Source organism: Saccoglossus kowalevskii, chromosome 5, assembly GCF_978046115.1.
Source record: "Saccoglossus kowalevskii chromosome 5, keSacKowa6.1, whole genome shotgun sequence".
Taxonomy (NCBI): Eukaryota; Metazoa; Hemichordata; class Enteropneusta; family Harrimaniidae; genus Saccoglossus; species Saccoglossus kowalevskii.
The window spans coordinates 22,936,263-22,952,998 of record NC_140645.1 but is presented as its reverse complement, the minus strand read 5'-3'; the positions used below and the strand labels follow the sequence as shown (position 1 = coordinate 22,952,998).

Below are 16,736 nucleotides of genomic sequence, written 5' to 3'. Positions count from 1 at the left end.
GGCATGCGTTCGCACAGTGACTACTTTCGCGGAAAACAGGAGTTTCCCTTTAGCGTGCACTTTCAGTTCCTCAGACAACGTTTCCAGATAAAGAAATCTTAACGGATTAAAAGCCTGTCGTCAGTCACGGTACAAACCCTTTAATAATAAAGAAACAGAAAAGCGAACAAAGTTTCAGAAAAAACTGTTTGTAATCACATTAACAATATTTAATACTTTTACAATAAATCTAATAAATATGACACCGTAAATTAGTTTCATGACATTGAAACACAGCTGAACAAAAATAAACGCTTGAACCACAGTCTCTCTAAATATTATAGAGGAGCTGTGCTTGAACACAATGATTTTCATACGTGTAACATGTGGGCAACCTCCATGTTTGTACTGGGATACCCCATGTGCAAAGTAACACAAAGTAAAATTAACAAACATAATCACAACTCGCACAAGAAAACTGGTGATGGTTGTGAAACATAACTGCCTCAGCACAAGACTGATGTGTAATGGAAAGGAATGTAAAGTGAAATGTATTGTAGTGTTAGCTCTGCGTAATTCACAATATTTCTTTTAACCTTCAGTGAAAGACAATGTTGGAGTTGACTTAAATGACTGGTAGAAGCAATATATTTTTCCCAGTTAGAATTACCAGACATGCAATCGAGGCATTGTGGGATATCGAAATATGAAATAAGCAAGTGACTTAGATATAGTTGGAATTGAAGCAAAGGATTAGCCTATTAATCCATGAAATATAGTCTCACATATCTGAACAAATCATCCTGTCTTATTGTGTGGGGGGGGGGGGGGTTGTCATGTACATAACATTTATAAAAAGCACAGTGCTGAGATTCACTTCGAGTATGCCTGAAATAAAATCTTACAATCGCAGGTGAGTTGTCAAGATGCTTGATGACAGTTGAAATGTACCGAGATTTAACAATTCCATGAGAACATCACGATGTTCTTTTAACACATAAAACGGGTGTGCATGAGTTTCGATACGCATACAAGGACCTGTATATATTTTGACAATAAACCCCTCCTTCACATTGTGCAAATACCTGAAACCTTCCTGACAGTAACATGTACATCGGTAATGTGATGGTGACACTTCAGTCGGTCCACAAATTCCATCAATAATGTTGGGCCACGACAAGCTTGTATTATGATATTGTAACATGGTCTGCAACAGGAGGTTTTAAAATGATGTCTATTCTACTCAAACCTTCACTGTTGGACACTTTCAAAAACAATGTCTCTTCAAGTGTAATCGTTGTACAAACCCGAATGAAAAGTTCGGAGTCACGGCGAATACTTTAGTCACCTCTCTAAAAACGTTTCAACCAGCCCAGGCCAATCATTAATGCGTGATGTAATCACTCTGGACAATGATATTGAACTTTGATAAAGCAGCGGGTTTCTCTTCATAACCTAGACAAGTATGTCCATTGTTTCACAATTGTTTCACTTATTACTCTCACCATGCAATTCCTCATAGTACTTTCGCAAACACAGCGACGATCACCAACATAAATACAAATAACCCTCGCTCCTGGGAGCTGAAGAATAAATGTACAATGATTAACAATATTTATTGCATAGGTGGGAGCACTGAAGACTGTTGATTTGGAAGAGGTGGAAATGATGTAACTTGGGGAACTCATAGGAACCGTAGCCGATGCAGTGTTTTTTTACGCTGGGATTGGAAGGTAGCCAGTAACACCATTGTATAAGGAGATTGCATCGAATAAAACTGGGGATACGTACATTTGTTGGCAATTGTGGTAGCAATGGGAATTCGGTAGTTGGCTGGTCTCTGTAATTTCCATTGTAAAGCGTCGACATGTCAGTACATTTAGTGGCTATAGTCTCCTAACGTAATCTTGTTTAACTAGTAGGGATGCTGAACTGTACGAGTAACGGACATCGAAATACAAACATCGAGTTACGAAAACATCGAGTTACAAAAATTACCAAAATATAACCTGAAATTCAATTAAAATTTACCAAACTTCGAGTTACGGAAATAATAAATTGCTAAAGTTATTTAACGTCCACATTTAGTAACTCGAACCTTAATTAACCGTTAACAAAACTTCGAGTAACAGGCAACATAAACGTTTTATGTTTCCGTAACTGGAAATTCGGTTGAAATTTGAGTTATTATATTGAACGTTAAACAAAGCAACACTATATATAAGAAATTGTAGTATGAAACAAATGTATAACTCATCCTCATCAATAAAATAAAGAAGCTATATAAATATATATATATTAATTATTATTATTGGATTGCAATACAAATTGCAATACAAATTATAATTGAAAGAAATTGTAATATAAAATATTCCATCATTGACACCTCAGTGCTGTGAATGTTTTGATGACATTTGCTTGAATCTGTAAACAATGAAAGATATGTAATTATGTAATAGAGAAGAAAACGTGACATTTATTTTGATAAATCAAGAAATATGGCAATGCGTTCTGGTTTGATTTAAGAGATAACAATTAGTGTGTTCAAGACTCTTTTGGATTAAATCCCCGAGGTCCGATGAATCCAAAGAATTATGTTATTGATTCAATACTTGCTGAATTTTAAGAAGCATCGCCCTTGATTGGAGCTGAATTTAGACAAGTATGCGAATATTACAGAAGTATATGATTTATGGAATTGGTAGAGTGACTAGCAGCTGAGTTTTGATAACTATAAGATTTGTTTGAATTGTATAATTCTGGCTTTTTTGAAGAGAAATGTGATTGTTTTTGTTTGATTTGGGAAAATAAAATGTGTTTGTGCTGAATCATATAAATGACCAAACAAACGAAATATCAAATCAACGAATTCACGCGATTTTGGGGAGGGATCCTGTGAGAAATTCCGGCAATACATGACTTGAAGTAATAGTTTGACGCCTTTCTGTAATGTATTGATTTTTCAAACACGTAAACGTTAATCAGGACAGTGCCCGACACATGGTGTCCATCCAGTGCTTAAATCAAGGGTGTTAAAACGGGCATTTCGCTTTGGTGGACATGGTGATATTCTAAAAAACATCTGGTGCTTAAACCTCAAATGAAAAAAAAACACGGACATTTCTTCGTTTGTTGAACATTGTGAAAATATATTTCGGCTTTTGCTCGTCACCAGGTGGTCTTATTCTAGAAACGTTCGAAAATGTTAAGACGAAAGTTAAAATTTGTTTATAAAGAATGACAAAACAAACTTGATACTGCTCTGCAGTCAGTGTTAAAAGGAATGTAGATCTCAAAAGAGAAAATATATTAAGACTGATTAAAGAAGGTTCGCTTGGAAAAAGAGTTGTGTGGCGTTCATCCAGTTGATACTAATATCTGTCGAATGCAATGGAAGATTCCAGAAATTCGAGTTTTATCACAGAGTAGGCCAATGAGAAACGTGCTTTTCGTCTACCATTTTATGATAAATAAAGAATGATGATAAAGGATGATACACTGTAAATCTAAGTGTTTTAAATTATGACAAATGTTTGTCCCCTCTTTAAAATCACTTTAAGGTAGAGATGCAGTTTACTTGACAGGTATTTTAATTAGTTAATTAGGAAACCAAGATGACCTCCCTTGTCCACAAAACTATATATTTTCGGAAAGCTTATTGTATGAATTTTAAAATGTTGTTAATATTTTTTTATGGACACTGTAGTTTGAAATATGCACAAAAATGTGCTTTTTTGGTCAAAAGTAATTTAAAAAAAATTAGCTTCTAAACCATGCTTCTTTTTCCTGTCAAAATTGGTTTAAGGGTACACCTGTCCACTATGAAGAAAGTGCCGTCTTGAAAACTGTCTACCAGTTGTCAATTTTGTAGGGTAGCAGCTCAAATTTCACTACTTCAAGTTTATGCGTAAATTAACACCCAGGCTAGTTGTCTGCACGATTGTTGTAACACTGTTCAACCAAAAACAATGCCCCGACGGCGTTTTGAAGATAAACACATTGTCAATCATTTGTGAAAATTTCAAACAAAAGGTCAAAGCGTCTAGGAGCTTTTTTTTAAAGTTCTGGGATGTGCACTAAAGAGAAGCTGAGATAATTGCTAATTTGCATAACAATTCACTCAGTAAGAAGTTTGCTAATGCTCATAATTAAAATGGCTGTAGCAGTTCAAAATTTAAATGTATTATCGTTTTGTTAAAATTTAAATATAGTGCATAATATGGAGATCCGTCATTTCTTTATTCACCATGTTTCTTTTCTATTATTTATGTACAGCCTTGCTAAATCTTGCTAAGCATTCAAAAGAGACAATGTTTGCACCTGTTATCTATATTTTAAAATCATTTTTTGAGTATGTTCCACTATTCACAATTCTACAAAATTTTAACAGTTTATAGCCAAGACTGTTTGGATAATAAAAAGCGAAAAAAAAAATTCACTCCCAAATGCCCACGAACCTGCATCTCTACCTTAAGTGATTTATAATTAAATACATTAAGTGTTTTTCTTAAAATCGCAAATGAATAATTTTACAACACTACTATTTTTGGGATAAAACATTTTTACTGTTTTTTGATAAAACATTCAAAGTATTCATTAGCTTGTCTCCATTTTACAAATACTTAAAGGTTTATAATATGCATAATTTCGAGAAGTGTATATTATGAAAACACTTTTATTGTAACATTTCAGGAATGTTTTTGCACATAACACATTATTCAAAATGTTTCTATTATACTAGACACACATTTTGCAAAGTGTTTCCACCAGGAACATGTATAAAAGTTTTGAATATCACAACACTTTTAAAAGAAATTTCACGAGACACACATTTTGGAAAGTGTTTCCACTAGCAATATGTATTAAAAATGTTTATCCTCGAAAAACTTTGAAAAGTTAAACACAAACTGAATATTAAGTGCTCGTAACAGAGACACATTATAAAATGTATTTTCACTGAAAGCATGGTAAAAAATCAATAACATTATAATTTTTGAAAAAGATATTATCAATCGCATGAAGAAGAGTCCTTGACTTATAAATGAATAAGTGTATAAGTGAAATTTAAACCTTTCGTGAACCTGTAGCTATAATACCCAATATTTGTGGTACATGTATTTTAAAACTATATTTACCTATTATACCAGAGTTCTTCTAGAGGACGAGGGGTTCTGAACCAACAACAACCTATATTAACAGGACAACATTAATTCCGAATATCAACAGTATCATCTTGTCCGCTCCGATCGTTTCTCTTAAAATCTGAAAACTAAAATATAATCAAATTCTCATGAGCAATATTTAATTAATTATCATTGTTTTTTGAACAATGTGATATTTAATTTGTGATAATGGTCGTTCACCAAAACCGTTAGGCCACGGGGTACTTAATTTACCACGTGTTCCGATTTCTAGTCGCAATTAGGTTGATAACACCATAAAGATTGGTGCTTAATATTTGCATAAAGTTGGATGCATTAATCCACAAATGTTCTATCAATAAACACTTCAGTGACACATTTATATCCCCTTTGAAAAATATGTATTTTTGTGTGTTCACAATGTGCTTAATTTTCATTAAAAAACGTTTTAATAACTCTTTAAAACACTTTTCTATAAAAACTAAAACACTACTGTTTTGATAGAAAATACAAGTGCTTTATGATATAATACACATGTTTTTAACCACAACGTGTGTTTTCAATTAAAACGGTGTGTTTTACTGAAAAACATTAAAATGCTTCCAAGATTTACAGTGTAGTCCCACCAATAGAAACTGGGTTGTGTCACATGATGTAAAATTCCCAGTTATGTAGACCAAGCAAAATAGTCTTGTTTATTGAAACACTTGAAATTTGTTCTAGTCAATCATATTCATAAAGTTTATAATGTGTTGTAAAATATATAATAGTGATTTTCACGATTTTTCTTAAAAGAGATTTTTTAATGAAATAGTATTCACCTTCCACTTTATTATTTATTATAAACACAATTCGCATATCCTGTTTCCTGTTATGCTCGATTGGGGAGAGACAATTTACCGCGACCCCAAACATATTTTACTTTTAGTAAGCGTGAGTGAAAACCGTGTTTATGCTATGAGAAAATGAATGTACAAATACATTTCTTTATTGTCCAACATGGCGAACGCAATTCAATACACGTGATTCTCCCGACTAAGGTTAAAATGTTCTAGTTGTCTCTGGTGTGGAAAAAGTCAAGGATATATAAAAATGGCGACAATGGGCAAAAACATTGTTACTGTAAAGGAGTTAATTATTCACTGGGTTTTAATTTTGCTTATTTCGCTGTCTGGAAAATATGGGCTAATTTAAAACCCAGTGAATATATAAAATTTAGCATAGAACACATTATCTAAATGATAAAACTGTGAATTTAAAACCCACTGAATATGCCTGAAATGGCAAATCAGCAAATTTTAAACCCAGTGAAAATTAGTCATTTTACAGTATTCAAAATACATTCCCGGCGTGTTAATGTTTGAATAAAAATGTATAATTTGTGTCTAATGTTGTCTAGGATACCTACGTAATTGGGATCAAAACGTTATCGGCAAGTTTCCAGGGACGGCATTGACGAGCACCAAAACGTAATAGAAGGCAAATAAAAAAGCGAAGCATAAAAACTGTTTCAAATCTTAGCATAAAGTACGGGACTACCGTACCCTCGACGGGAATGGAAATTACTCGCATTTGAGGGTGTCATAATAAGCAAGGGTGAAAAACGTGTTTATGCTATGAAAAAGTGAAGACATTGAACGTACATTATGTATTTTAGTACAATTTTTTTTTGATTGCGTAGTGCATTTAGGTGCATGTGCTGCAAGATAGAATGTAAATACCTAAAACAAATATTCCTTACATTAATAGAGAATTGCCAAATATTCTCCCGGTCTCTTGACATGCGATCTGCATGACCATAAACTTGTGTAAGCTGTCATTTTGTTTTACCCTTCTGAATTTCCGAGCATTTGGCTTAAGACTTCTCAGATTCTGAAATTCCAACACCACCGATAGAGCCTTCTCTAAAAGTGGATAATTTCCCATGATGCTTAGCACTTAGCTGCCGTGCCATGCATACGATTTTTTACGATTCCTATAAATTTGCATATCTCGACATTTCGCTTTCGAAAACAACATTTAATTATGTAAGACATGATGTCAGTACCAAAAGCAATCCTCTTGAATAATTAATAAATAAAACAAATTTGACTAAATTTAGAATATATTAAAACGTGCGATGCTTTAACATCCGAGAAGGTAACCTGATAAAGATCTCCGTCCAGCAATGCGTAATTCTCACTTTGCGACGAAATTCGAATCTTCGAGGGAGGTACATTTCCTTTCACTTTATGCACGTGACGTAATGTCAGATCGTCGTTTAATGGAATGTCAGAATGCCGCCTGTCGATGATATTAAAAACAAGTACCCCACGAAGATTAGGGGCTTGGCGAGTAGTAGTCACAGTCGTCATGCGTCGTCATGAGGTATTCTCTGAGGTGTACAATACATGTTAAAGTAACAAATATTTGTTGACACATAAATCGACCACGCATTATGATGTTAAAAAAGCTTGTCTAAGGGTACCTCGATCCGTTCACAGTGCCAGTTATAGGAACTGTTCTTCGTCGTGACGAAAACGACAATTGGCGATTCTAGTGTAATTCCTCTGAAGAAACACAATCGCTCCTAATTTTATGTATTGTATGTATGTATTGTTCAATTCCATGATTGACAAAAGATGACACAATGAATAAAGTTTTGCTAAACCTTCCGACTTGCTTGATTATTCTTGATTAAATCGACGCGTTGACAAATAAAGTAAAAGATTATTGCTTAAACTCTCGTGGCAAGAATACAAAATGTTTTATCATTAGTTCTTAATAAATGTGTAATGCACCACAGAGTGTACATTCTGCCGCATACTAGGCAAACGGGGTGACCGCCGAGTGTTGCAAAGATCGCTAATTTTCAATCGTGCATATATATATATATATTTAATATTATTTTGTCACAAATGCATGTTTTAGTAAATTCGAGTTTTAATAATGTTCAAATAATAGGAAACAATCTAAATGTACAAGTCATTGCTTAAAAACTGTTAAGATAACATTCCGTACTAGGGGTACTATGACGTCATATATACTGTGTAAGCAAATATTCCCGATCTATTATATGACGTGACCCATGGAATTGGCAGCCGATCGTGTTTCATTGCTCGCACCCGATAAGTGTTGTAATAAAAATGTTCAATTAACTCAGCAAATGCATTCAGTGTTTTCTGTCGATTTTCATTAATGCCCGGGGATCTTTCCACTAAAAGTCTGGCACGCATCTTAGGTACGTTAATTGACATCTTTAACTATCTAACTTCGTCACAGCAAAGTTTCATTGGAAACAAACACAAATACCACTTATTTAAGTTTCTTGATAACAGAAATTAAAATACGCTGTCTCTGTCTACGTCACATTCGTCACAGTGTTGCACGCTGCTTCTTTTTGGGGTCCATCAAGTGGTTGATTGGTTCATACGACCGTTTGAACCAATTCAATTAAGATATCTTAAGCTGAGTAATGCATCTAGCTATGAACACATAGCTGTTCCAGTACCTGATTAGAACTTATATAAATTTGGGGGGGGTCAAACCAGAAAAGGATGTGATATCATGTAAATCATATAAATAAATTATTATTATTATTATGACTATAATTTTTCATAAACAAAAATGCGGTATTCGTTAGATAAAAAATCATAATCACGCATGTGCATCGATTGTTATTGTACGTACCAAAAAACAAGTGCGCATGCATATAAGAGAATTTCATTGTTTTATCAAATGAATACTGAGATTTGTGCTACAAGAATAGCATTTTCATAATTAATTATAGTACAATGTATTTATTTATTTACATTCAGTTTCAGACAATTTTATAAATTACATGTTCTCAAAATACACGTCCATATTGCATCCATAGTTTCATTTGTTACGTAAATTAGTGCGAGCTTAACAATTATACAATCGTTGTCTATACTACACAGGCACTGTGTATAATTACATTTCCACCATCACTCCCCTCCCGCATGTGTGTATTCACAAACATAATTTTGAAAAACTTATTTAGCAATTCTCGTCGCAATTGTCATTAAGTTTGTTGTTGGGCATAAACAATCTTGCCCAATTATCCAAGCTATACAGTAAACAACACAAGAAAAATTATTTGTCTGTGAAAGACCAAGTTACCAATTTTTGAAGATCATTCTGAAAATTCATGGTGATGTTTTGTTGTCTTTTATTTATACTTATGAATAGAACTTAGAGGGCGGTGTTTCTCTATGACCTACGTATCATAGTCGTTAATATTAAAATGGAAGTCATCGCCCCTGCATTTATATCAGTTCTTATTTTATCACACTCGAATATTAATTTAATTTTAATAAATTATACTTAGATACCGCTAATTTAGTAATAATGAAACCAAGCAACAAACTTTATCATGCCAAAAGTGTACGACTGCACCGAGACTATTGGGATGCATTATAGGAGTGCCGTACGGTAATTGTTCCGCCAATTTTGGTGCATAATCATATATTTGTCAGGATTATACTTTGCGAGATAACTGTGAAATTTGACCTCGAGTGTATAGATTAAAGACACCTTTTGTTTTACTCCTAATTCAGTCAGTTTGGTTCATGGGAACTTGTATATTATATTCGGATAGATTTGCCATCACACGTTTAACAAATTGTATCAACACACCACCAACCCACATGCCACACCAACCACACCCACAGACGGTTATTTGAATAAAGTAATACTAACGATATTTCATTTGTGAACGCGCGGTTTAAGAACTCTGGACACACATACATACATATATTTTAGGTGAGCGCCGAAGGGGTGGACGGAATTAGGTATCAGATCAATTGAATAAGTAAACATTACTAAATAAATATTTGTATTATTTTGAAAACAGTATGAGGTTATAAGAGGATACTGCAAAGTATGCACGAAGGCAATACAGCTTGACCATCGACCAACACGTATCGGAGGTCGATGCAACCATGTACTGTCTTCTCTTAACCTTATTAATATACATCTTTTCCACCGAGGAATACATCATGGAAATGCCGAAATCCAAAATGTTCAGAAGAAATTTGGCAAACTCCTTATTGTGGGGTCCGGTCAAACCCTGGGGGCAGCCATGTTTATTTTTTATTATTAAAGGATGCTTACGCGCGTAATTGTTCCGTATTCATAATTCGTGTTTCCTAATATGGTAGGATGGAAATACCCAGTGCAATACCGCAAAATTACGGCACGCTGTAACTTGTGGCATTACGGTGACAGATGTATAATAATATATTTTATTGATATCATTTTTATTATTAATTAATGGTATGTATATAGTGGCACCGGCTTATTACAAAGTAAGTTCACTTATCTTCTTGTCTTCCATGTTCTTACTACTATACACCTATAAATCCATCTGAAATTCTTGCGAGAGTTCTGGTGTATCAGTTCCGATTTCCATTAACTTCTTGTGTCCAGTGGTACCAATTGTAGTTTAGTCATAATTTCTTGTTTCCAATAATGTTATGGTTTATCCAGTGTATATCTAAATGGTCTATCTATTTCTTTTGTTTGACCACATATACGAATAGCATGGGTTAAACAGAAGGAATGTGCACAGCACATCACTCCACCACCCCTAGCATTAGTGGTTTCTCCAACTTGCAGTACTTAGTATTTGCATATTACGTCACCACTCACAATTGTTATGGAGTTCACTAACCTCATCTTACGCATTACTGTAACGTTTTCTACAGCTTTGACACCTTTTAAAAGTTAGTATATAAGAACTGTTTTAGCTATGATTGTCGCCTTGATTTCAGTTTCAAGTATGTTGTGTAACACTGATGATATCCCAGTAATTTTAACCAAACTTGATTCACTTTATTGTACTTTATCTATTTGCTTTCATTTTTTCTGAATGCGTTAAGGTTGAAAACGATACCAACTTAAACAACACTAATCAGACGTTGTAACCTTTGTTTTTTACCTTTCCTTATTTCCCTTATTTCCTTATTCAGCATAGACTGAATATCCATCGATTAGTCTCATGTAGTTGACACCTATTTCGCCCTCCGTGTCATATCAATGTCAATATAATTTTCTTCGAATGGCTACACTCTTGACGTTGGAACATTTGAATGAGAACATGTATCGTTCAAAATAAATCGTTCGTGATTTTATGCAAAGCTTGGATACATTTTTTAGTAATGGTATATTTAATCTAAGACAATAGAACAAACAGGGACAGACAGCTGCAGTCTTTTCCTCAACACTATGACCCTTCGCGATTTAAATACGATTTCGAACGTTCAACATGCAAGATTAGGTTTGAATATACCTAGACAGGTTGCTTCACAGATATACACAGACTAAAGAAATTTTAAATTCTCTTTTCAATTGATGAATTCCTAAACAATGACATACCTGACAAATACACGATTACCAGTAGAACATGAACCAATAGAATTTTAACATCATGTTATCAAAAAGAGTTACAAATCTGCTCTACGCCCCACTTTCATCTAAACTATTTACATAAATTACTCGGAAATTGAGACGACGCAGGTTCCCAGATGCTTTCTAATAAAACGTAACGCAAACAAAAGTCATTTTATTTTCATTGATGTTTGCCGCAGATGCCCGTATTCTCTAGTGATGTAGCTTTAATCTACTGATGTAAAATAGTTTACAATTCCTGAGACCACCTAGATACTAATTCGGGACAAATATAAGAAAGTAAGAGGTACAATTCCTGATAGATTACAGGAGGAGGACTATGGACATCTTCTTTGTATAACCGCGTTGACGAGGCTACTAAATCCCAGAGATCAAGAAACCGTACTCCAATACCACCAAATACGTAACGGACCATTCTGTTCATATCGTAGAAAAGCCAGTTACTGCTGTGAACTGATCGCACAAGCTCACGATTTTTCACTGGATGTGCTAATTTTATAATCACTTTTGTATTGGGACATCTTTCTCTCAGTCTCAACACTGCTAATTTAGCACGGTATATCCTCTCAAGGTACGCTCTTGTTGACCACAAATTATAATGATAAGCAAAGTTTAAAACTACTACGAGTTCTTTGGATCGACAGTCTTGTTGTCCAAATTTGTCAAGTAAGTCACTCTCTAGTATTCGCACTCGATCTGCTACTGTTCCAATTCGTGGACACACAAAATTATTTTCAAATCCTTCGTAATTAAACAACTCCTTGAATGATGTAACTAACTGTCCAATAGTAGAGTCACCGCTGACTATAAATAACTTATTTTGTAGACACTTTGAGGCTTCGGGTTTTGTCCATTGCTGACTTCTACAAACAAGTGGAATGAACGTATCTCTGTTTTTCCAGTAGCCATCAGTGATTGGAATCGGCATGTCAGGACCACATGGAGGAGGTCTTGGAGGTGTTATTGCAGAATCTAGAAAGTTGACAATGGTAGACCTGTTTTAATTAATGCACTCTATCACACAATATTGAGGTGGTATTTAATAGATGACAAAATCTAATTACATGTCCCAGTTTCCTATCTCTTCATATAACAGAACAAACATATTTTTTAGAATATTCAGAAGAAATCATGGTGTTCCCAAACTAACTGTCCTTGTAGAATGCTATTCCAAAATTCAATGATAATGCTTACAACCAAACGTTGTAAAGTATTGTTGCATTTTTAATTTTAAACTGTCATTACAGAGTAATTTAATTTACTACTATCGTGACATGACGTGTTTATGTGTATATAATGCCAGTTATTTAACTAATATTTTATTCGACTAAGACCTAGAACATGCATTGTCCTTTTTGAATAAAACGGAACAATTAAAAAAAGTCGGAATGAACAAAACAGCTTCGTAGTGATTGTAATAATATATTTGTCAATCGCATTCATATTATCTCAGTATGACTATGTTAATACTATGCATAACCTTGAAATATTACTCTAACATAAACATTAGAAAATACTACTTGATTTTTTGATAAGCCAGAAGCAGCATTATGAAGAATGGTCGTCATGGCGACTATCAACATAAATGACGAGCATTTTAGAATGTTTACGATGTGTACGTATTCATTCACGTCGATAAATCCACTACTCACCTGTAATTGTTATTTTCATTGGCATGCCTTTAAGAAGTGTGTTGTGATACGGGCTGCATAAATAAATTTAAAACAAAATATGAAAACGTGTTCCGACTAACATGTAGTTGATGTAATTTAAAATTATGTGTTCTGATGCAAATAAGTAAATGAATGCAAGGTAGCGCCGTAAGATGGTCAGATCTACGGTACAGCCACTCAGGTAAGTCATTCTAGTACTATGGTGTGCAACTACTAGAAAACAGTATTCCTCAATACCGGAAATAAGAGATAATATCACTAAATACTGTACAAAACAAACTGAAAAAGAGACATGACATGCAACGAGATGAAGGAATCCGATTTATTAAAGCTATGTAGATTTCTGTAAAACGATACATAGCATATATCATTATTATTGAATATCACCAGACATTGACGTTATCAATCCGATATAATATATCCAGGCGAGGCCTACCCACGTAACGTGTTCATCAAATGTCACACTGTAGGGCCACTAGCAGCTGCTACGAAACACATCTTTTAAATGATAAAGTCCCGTTATTTTGCTTGCTTATTTGCATAACAGTGTGCAATTAATCTCTCGTAAAGACATTTCCATTTACACTTCATAGTGTTGCAAAAGTTATTCATAATTTTGCTGCGATATTTATGAAGAATTTTGTGTACAAATTGAATCACAAACAATTATGTGATACTGTTAGGCGAGCTTAAGAAAATGAAATAGTAACATTACCTTTGAAACATGTGGGCATCGTGACTCAACACACTCGTGGCAAATTCATCTAAATCCTTGGCGTAAGAAATCATGTTATTCAATTCCTCGCAACTGAACTGCCCAAGTTTATTGCAAATTAGCGAGGTTTTACCCAAAGAGTTCGTATTTACGTACTCGCATTTGTTAGACCAAACCCCTTCATTTGCCACAAAACATTGTGTTTCCCCGGATCGTGAACCATTTGTGTATATTGCAGTGATGGGTAAGATCATTTCTCTCGTTTTTACGGTGTTTTTCAAAAAGCTGATTGCTTCTCTCGTAAATTCAAGTGCGATGATCACCTCTGCAATTCCAGGCCATGGTGCATAGAAAAATACAGAGTAGGTTCCATTTCCATAGTCTGCCACACGGCCTGCTGTACTTGCCGAAAACTGCCGATTCATCATGGTTGCCGTAAACGTGTCGCCACCTCTGTCTCGTTTACGACCATTTTCATCATATGTCTCGACAATAATATGTATGGTTTGTCCCTTCTCTATTTTATCGTTATTTTTGTAAAACATAACCCTGAAAAAGAGTGAAAAACATGACGTGTTTCTGAAATATTTTTAAACTAATGCACTTTTTAAATATTTTTTCAAGTCATTGTTACCACCCAGTGTTTAGAGACTGTGTGAATTATAAACAACGTAATTGTATATTACACTTAAATGAATATTCGCCATGATAACGTAAAAACAAACTCGGTAGAAATGGTATAACCATCATAGCGACCAGTCAGCCATTTTGAATCGAATCATGAAGCTGACTGACGTGCATCAAAATCATCATATGTGGCGTCCATACCAAGTTTTCATCAAAACAACTAAAAGGCATGCATGACGGACGACACATTCAACTGTTGTTTTGAGAACTAAAATGGTCACATGCCAGTCGCCGAAATAAGAAATAAATAAACATTTATATGCATAATAATAATAACATTGTACTTTTGGAACAAAACCTAGATATTATACAACTTTCTATTTGGTGATTTTTAATGATGAATTTCGACAGTGATTATAAATGAAGAGAGATTTTCAAGTAATATTGCGCTAATAAAATGCATATAAATTAATTATGTTATTTGTTGTCATTATTTATGGTGCATTTAATGGTGACTACTATTGGTACAAATAATGTTTACTGCGTGTTTTTTAAGTAAGGTTTAATGATGATTGTAAATGGAAAGTGGATTGTTCAAGTAGTATAGCGGTAATGGAAAGATCGCTATAGTTTACTATATGTCTTTGTATTATTTATATTGCGTTTAATAGTTTAAGCGTTTATTTTTCATAAGTAAAAGTAATTTCAATATAAGAATGGCATGACAAATTTATGTACGTATGTATAACTCCATGTAATGAGAGTGTTACATTTTCGTTATTATAAAACTATTATTTGTTAACTAATCATACTCGAAGGTAATAATGTTTCATTCTTTAATTTCGTTCTAGCGTTTGTTATTTTCTAATTCACTAATGAAACCAAAAAAAGTCCCTGTCTAGTTATAAACTTGTTATAATGCTTCCTCAAAACCATGTATATTATAGATTCTAAATGTGTTTCATTGATTCCTATGAGTTGAGCTTATCATTGTAGTCTTTCTATTTTACTTGACAATTTCTTTAACCATATATTTTCTTTTCTCCTAATTTGTTTATTTTATAGGCCCACTTTGTGTCTGTATACGCACTTGCTCGTAAAATGTCCCTTTAATTATTTCATCCGATAAACCCTCCAATGCGTGAACAATAGCTAGTTAATATATAATTTGCATTGTTTTATTTTAAGCACTGGCCTTTTCTACTGTTATATTTTCTTATTCCCGCTTTATCAATTAAACATTACACTTTGAATTTTGTTATTTGTGTTTCTCAACGTTTTATTCAGTTTCAAGTCAAGAGCGGTAGATTAATTGAAATTATGTTATTATAATTTGTACGACACCTGATAAGTATACCTGTCGATATCGTTGTTCTATAAAAATCTTAAATTACCGTGTCTGATTCACTGATGTTAAACCCAAAGAACCATTTCCAATATCGAGATATTTCTCACTGTGAGATACGTTGATGTTGTGTTCTCTGTTAGTGTATTCCCAATCTAGCTCATTAACCACGCCGATCCACTCCATGCTAAAGCGGTTGTAGTCGTTGTAGGGACATAATATTTTAGTTTCATCTTTTACAGGTTCCTTACTTGTTGCCTGTTTATCAGTTGTAATATTTCCCTGGCGATTATTTGTGTTATTACACGTGTTCACAATAATTGTCGATATGTTGTGTCCAATGCCGCTCACTGAAGATGCGTTCACATCGTTCATTAATACAGCCTCAATATTACGTCCTTCACTTGTGTAGACACGAATCGTCGATATGTTGTGTCCATTCACTGAAGATGCGTTAACGTCACTCATCAATACAGTCTCACTGTTGCGCCTTTCACTGCATTTGTGATCATTGTACAATGGCATTATCTTGCCGCTAAATTCCTGATAATGTATATATATATATCGTATGTATTATTACTAAACAAGAAATAAATTTAAAACAAATTATTAAAAAAGCGTTCCGACTAACACTAATGTCACACAGTAGTTGATGTAATTTCAAATTAAGTATTCTCGTGCAAATAATAAACAAATGCAAGGTAGCGCCGTAAGATGGTCAGATCTAGGGTACAGCCACTCAGGTAAGTCATTATAGTACTATGGTGCAACTACTAGAAAATAATATTCCCCAATACCGGAAATAGAAGATAATATCATCAAATAGGAAACAAATTGAAAAAGAG

The 16,736-nt window shown here is 33.9% G+C and overlaps 1 protein-coding gene across 1 annotated transcript; it reads right to left on the bottom strand.

Moving 5' to 3' along the window:
- Positions 1-11,760: 11,760 nt before the first annotated feature.
- Positions 11,761-14,347, bottom strand: LOC146745895 (NXPE family member 4-like). Its single transcript, XM_085498799.1, has 3 exons — positions 13,920-14,347; positions 13,184-13,236; positions 11,761-12,503 (listed from the first exon to the last, which is right to left on the bottom strand). The coding sequence occupies exons 1-3, from the start codon at positions 14,345-14,347 to the stop codon at positions 11,761-11,763; spliced, it is 1,224 nt and encodes a 407-aa protein (XP_085354925.1).
- Positions 14,348-16,736: the final 2,389 nt, after the last annotated feature.

Bases quoted from the DNA above. Each gene is read 5' to 3' on its own strand.
- LOC146745895 (XM_085498799.1), bottom strand. From the start codon at position 14,347: ATGATGAATCGGCAGTTTTCGGCAAGTACAGCAGGCCGTGTGGCAGAC. The intron at 13,237-13,919 runs GTAATGTTACTA...TTATTTATGCAG, and splicing joins GATGCCCACATGTTTCAAAG to CCCGTATCACAACACACTTC. The intron at 12,504-13,183 runs GTGAGTAGTGGA...TCAACTTTCTAG, and splicing joins AATGAAAATAACAATTACAG to ATTCTGCAATAACACCTCCA.